Source organism: Gavialis gangeticus, unplaced genomic scaffold (genome assembly GCF_001723915.1).
Source record: "Gavialis gangeticus isolate Ggan-Ray unplaced genomic scaffold, GavGan_comp1, whole genome shotgun sequence".
NCBI classification, from domain to species: Eukaryota; Metazoa; Chordata; order Crocodylia; family Gavialidae; genus Gavialis; species Gavialis gangeticus.
In genome coordinates this window covers 91,108,945-91,113,674 of record NW_017729031.1, presented here as the reverse complement: position 1 = coordinate 91,113,674, position 4,730 = coordinate 91,108,945, and the positions used below count along the sequence as shown (strand labels likewise).

Below are 4,730 nucleotides of genomic sequence, written 5' to 3'. Positions count from 1 at the left end.
GAACTGTCTCAGCCACCAGAAGAATCTGTAAAGATGCAAAAATCACAACATTTCATTTCAATATATTTTTAAATGAAACATTTCAATTACTTATTTTGAAGGATGCTTCATATAGTAACTTACCTAAACTTAATCATTAAGAAACGGTAGAAGTCCCTTGAAAATTAAACTGAGTGTTTTGTTTCAGGCTGGATGAATAATTATTCACATTGCTCTTCCTTCTTAAAATGTGAGACATTACAATGAGTTAATTAGTACTTAAGAAAAAATATGTCTCCCTTACATGAGAAGAGATCTAGCATTTTACATATTAAAAAGTCTTGTAATAATGTACAGGAAGGCAAAAATACAGCTATTTCAGCGCCCATAGTGAAATATTGGGAGGTCTCTGATGAGCATGAAATGTTTCCTACTTTTTGCCACAAACTGCAAACCAATTACAAAATGTTAGTGTACAGAATTGACAGTAAAATAAAGACTAAAAAAATGCGCAATCATTTAATCAAATCTCTCTCTATTAACATGAGATAGTAGTCACAAAAATATCCACAATCAAATGCTTAAGTGTTAAAGTGATGTTGTAGCCACTGATGGTCCAGGAATTATGTGAGAAGCAGGGGTTTTTTATAACCCCTGCTATATATGACCTGCTAAATGGAAACAACTTTTCAGTAAACATTTCTAAAAAATGTGTAGGTGTACAACAGTGTTTTCCATATTCTCATAGGCTGCATCTACACGAGCCACTTACTGTGCAGTAGCTTGTTACTACTGTGCAATAGTGTCGTTGGGCACGAAACATGACATGATGCTTGTTACTACTGTGCAGTAAGCGTCACTAGGCAACTGTGTCAGAACACTACTGTGCAGTTACAGTGGTTACTGCACAGTTATTTAGTCCTCGGTTATGCAAGTACTAAATGACTGCACAGTAGCAACTGCGCAGTCAGCGTCTGTGTAGATGTAGCCTTAGAGTGGGAATTTCACTAGTACTCCTTGGTGACCTAAGTTGACTTCCATTGAATTTACTAGTAAGAGTCCCATTTATCTCAGAAGAAAATTAATCTAATACTTTGTAAGTTTTGGACTTCTCGCTCCTCAGCTTTAAGGAAAAAAAACACTTGTTAAGTAAAACATCAGCCCTCATATTTTTAGAAAACTTTTGCCTGGAATTCACAATGGGACTGGAAATCAGCTCCTTTGAAAATCCCAGGATTAATGACTTAAGGACAGGCTACAATTTAGATAAGTGACTGATGATTTTGGATGTCTTGTTTCCTGGGAGGAGGATAATTTAAGAGAGACAGACATACAAAAAATTTTGAACATCCACAGTGTGATACTCCTTTCAAGCATCTTACATAGGGTACTCAAAATCACCAGTCACTTTTGAAACCCTTTCCCATGGTCAAAATAAATATGTTTTAATACAAGAAGCCAATTTTGTGAGATGACACAGCTTTCTGTTGATAATGACTAGGGTTTTCACTGCTTCCTAAGTGGGGGTGGAACACTTTCTTTCCATCCATTGTAATAGAAACTAGGTGTTGAGAACAGCTTTGAAAAGCAAAACCCATTTGTTCAATCCTCCTTTTTGATGAGACTAGAAAAATGAGAAAACTAGAACGGCTCCTAAATTGTACTGTGTTAACATATTAACATATTAGAAAAAATGAAGAGAGGGCAGACAAGTAGAGAAATAAAAGGAAAACAAGACTGTGACAATAAGTTATGTGGAGCTACATTTCTGTTTGCAGTAGTGAGAATTTAACAGCCGGTACCCAGCAGTCAGGTCATCAGGTTTCAAAATATGCAGTCTTTAAAGAGCCCTTTCTCCTGTATTTTAAGTACCTCTTAATCCCATTTTATCCAGGACAGGCGGGCTGTCAGGTCTGGATGGAGTAGAAAGGGAAAAAGTAGAACAAAATAAAGACAAATACATAGATTAGAATACATTTCAATAAGCATTTAACAAGTCAATCTTTCCGCCTCTTCAGAAATCCAACTTCATTCATCCAACTCTTCCCAAGTGGAGCCAGTCAGAACTATTAGTTAACTAAAACACTCACAAAGCCTTGATGCCAATGACACCCACTTGTGTTACTTTAAAAACTGTTTATTCACAAAAGCCAAAGGTAAGCAGCTGGGAACTGCATGCAAATGCTGTACTATATACAGAAAGAGGGCTGTGTTAAATGATGTAGCATTATTTATTTTTCCAATCATTACCCTGTAGTTGATAAAACTAACTGGGAAAGGTGAAAAGAGCTATGTAACATATTAGGTTGTTTTTCTTTGAATAAGTGGCCAATTTCTTTTTGCATTCTCTGTGCCTTTAAAATTCTGCTTTCTAGAATGAAAGAAAAATGGTTTGTGGCAATGATTTCTCTATGGCCTGTTACACTTTTCAGAAGCACCCAGGTGACACAAAAGTGATGTACTCAGGAACCTAAGCTCATTGAATCAAAGGTGCCAAGACTCCTAAAGTTCAGATTTTAAACTACTTTTAAAAATGTCACTGGATATACATCTACATCATTCACCAGCTAATGTCCTTTAAAAATCTGGCCTTCAGTGTATGAGTCATTTTTGACATTGGGACAAAAGCTTCTAAGTCACTTAAAGCACTTTGGAAAATTGTATCCCTTTACTGATTTCAGTGAAGAGATCCCAGTTTTACTCTGGTATAAGCAGGAGCATAATTCAACCTACATAATTCAGTCAGATTGGAACAGAAACAAAAAGAAACAAGCAATCCTCCCCTTGAAAAATAAAGGATTCCAATTATGTAAGTGACAAATGGGGATATTAGATTACTTAGATTTTAAAAGAATCCTGATACCTCAATGTAATTTGTTTAATACATTTGTAGCAGTGAACTTTTATGCAGTGAAATATGCAAATCCCTAACTTTAAGCAAAAGTAGTTGTGTACTTAGAGTAGTTGCATGCTCACATACTTTGTTGTCTCAGGGTCAAAATAACTGATATATAGAAAATCACTAACAAATTTCAGCATTTTATACAGACAATTTTCAATATATGATAATGCAGCAGTTCTGTAAAGAACTGTATAAAGGATAGACAAAATATGAAATGCTTTTAAAAATAATTCTTTCTGAGCTCAAAAGAATTGTTTCTGTTTATGATATCTCGGTCACTTACAGACCTTTAAAAAAAGCATTTTTTATGTGAACTGACCAGTTTGTAATTAAGGCAGCAGAGCACAGTAACACGTTTAAAACAGATTTTATCCCCATAGATTCCAGTTCCCTGTACATTGGATAACTGCAGAATTTGCTCAACTGCAAAGCACAGTGACAGTCCCAATTTGTTGCTTATTTTCATTCTAACAAACACTGGTTATCTGTGTATGGGTTAAGTACATAGATGGCTTATGTGCATAGTATCATTCAGCCCCATTGTAACATGGCTCTATTCTCATAAAGGGCATAGAGAGGGGGAAGGGGAAGCAACTCTCAGACAGTTGCTATTAGAAGCCTTGAAGCTATTAGAAGGGAGCCAGTTAGTTTCAGGGCTTCTAATAGTACCGTTGAAATGTGACTTTCTCCTGTCATTTTCAGAGTCTCTAAGAGCAGCCCCAAAACAGATGATCAGAAGCTCTGAAAAATGCCAGCAGCTGGTCAGTTTCATGGCTTGTACCACCACAACCCAGACAGCACTGTGTACTAAATGAGCATTGTTTATAGTAAGTTTGGAAAAGTACAGGCTTCAGATAAGTGCACAGCTTTTCTTTAGGCCTGTGGCTATCCACTTGAGCGGCATCCACTGAACTGATTTCACACCACCACAACAAAATTGCAATTGTAAAAAATTAAAATAAAATGCTGTGTTAGTCAAGGCCTCACACTTACCACTGGTGTTCCATACTGCGTTTCTGTGGCTTTGGTATCCATTTTTCATGCACTGTTCCACATAAGATTTGGGATCGCAGCCTGACATTAGGATATCACTAAGCAGTGCAATGTATGCAATGGCCAGCCTGAGTGTGTCGATTTTGGAGAGGCGCTTTTCATATGGGAAAGTTGGTACATGGCATCTGAGTTCATCAAAAGCAGAGTTGATGCTGAGCATCCTCTTTCTTTCCCTAATATTAGCTGCATGTCTCTGCACTTTGTAAGGGTGAGCAGGGATTAGCCTGTGGGTTTTATGCTGCTCACTTGTCTCTGGTTGGGCCAATAAGGAGCTGTCCAGTTCAGCACTCCCATCTAACTGCAGAGCTTGTCCATCTGCATCTGTGAGTGATATCTGAGCATCAGCAAATATAGACCGGTACGTAAGAGGAGGCCAAGGGGAGACCTGGCCTGTCAGAGAAGAACAGTCCATTTGCAAATTCTCCATCTGAGTTTGGAGCTGGCTATTAGAATCTGCCTGGCCCCAAAATGAAAAATCCATTGCAGAGTCCTGTTCAAAATCATAAAAAGTCTCCTCCATCATTTTCCTTCCTAATAACCTTTTAAACAATTAAATAGAAATAGTCACAATTTCAGTAGCTGAAACTAACTTACACTCAGTGCTGTTATTAAAATGAGGGGATTCTCTAATTAAAAAAAAATAAAAATACGCTAGTTAAAAATAAACACCAAAATCAGATCCAGGTATCCTGCATTTGTCTTCTGCGTAGATGATTAGTAAGAGTGGACACTGGATTGAAAATCCAAGTGGATCTCATGATTTAAATACTTCTAGGCTCCTCAGAAGGATGGCTGT

General features: G+C 37.2%; 1 protein-coding gene across 1 annotated transcript; it reads right to left on the bottom strand.

Annotated features, from left to right (window-relative positions):
* Positions 1-3,731: 3,731 nt before the first annotated feature.
* Positions 3,732-4,518, bottom strand: LOC109301650 (protein Fer3-like). Its single transcript, XM_019522889.1, has one exon. The coding sequence runs from the start codon at positions 4,455-4,457 to the stop codon at positions 3,732-3,734; it is 726 nt and encodes a 241-aa protein (XP_019378434.1). The 5' UTR covers positions 4,458-4,518.
* Between the last annotated feature and the right edge of the window lie 212 nt (positions 4,519-4,730).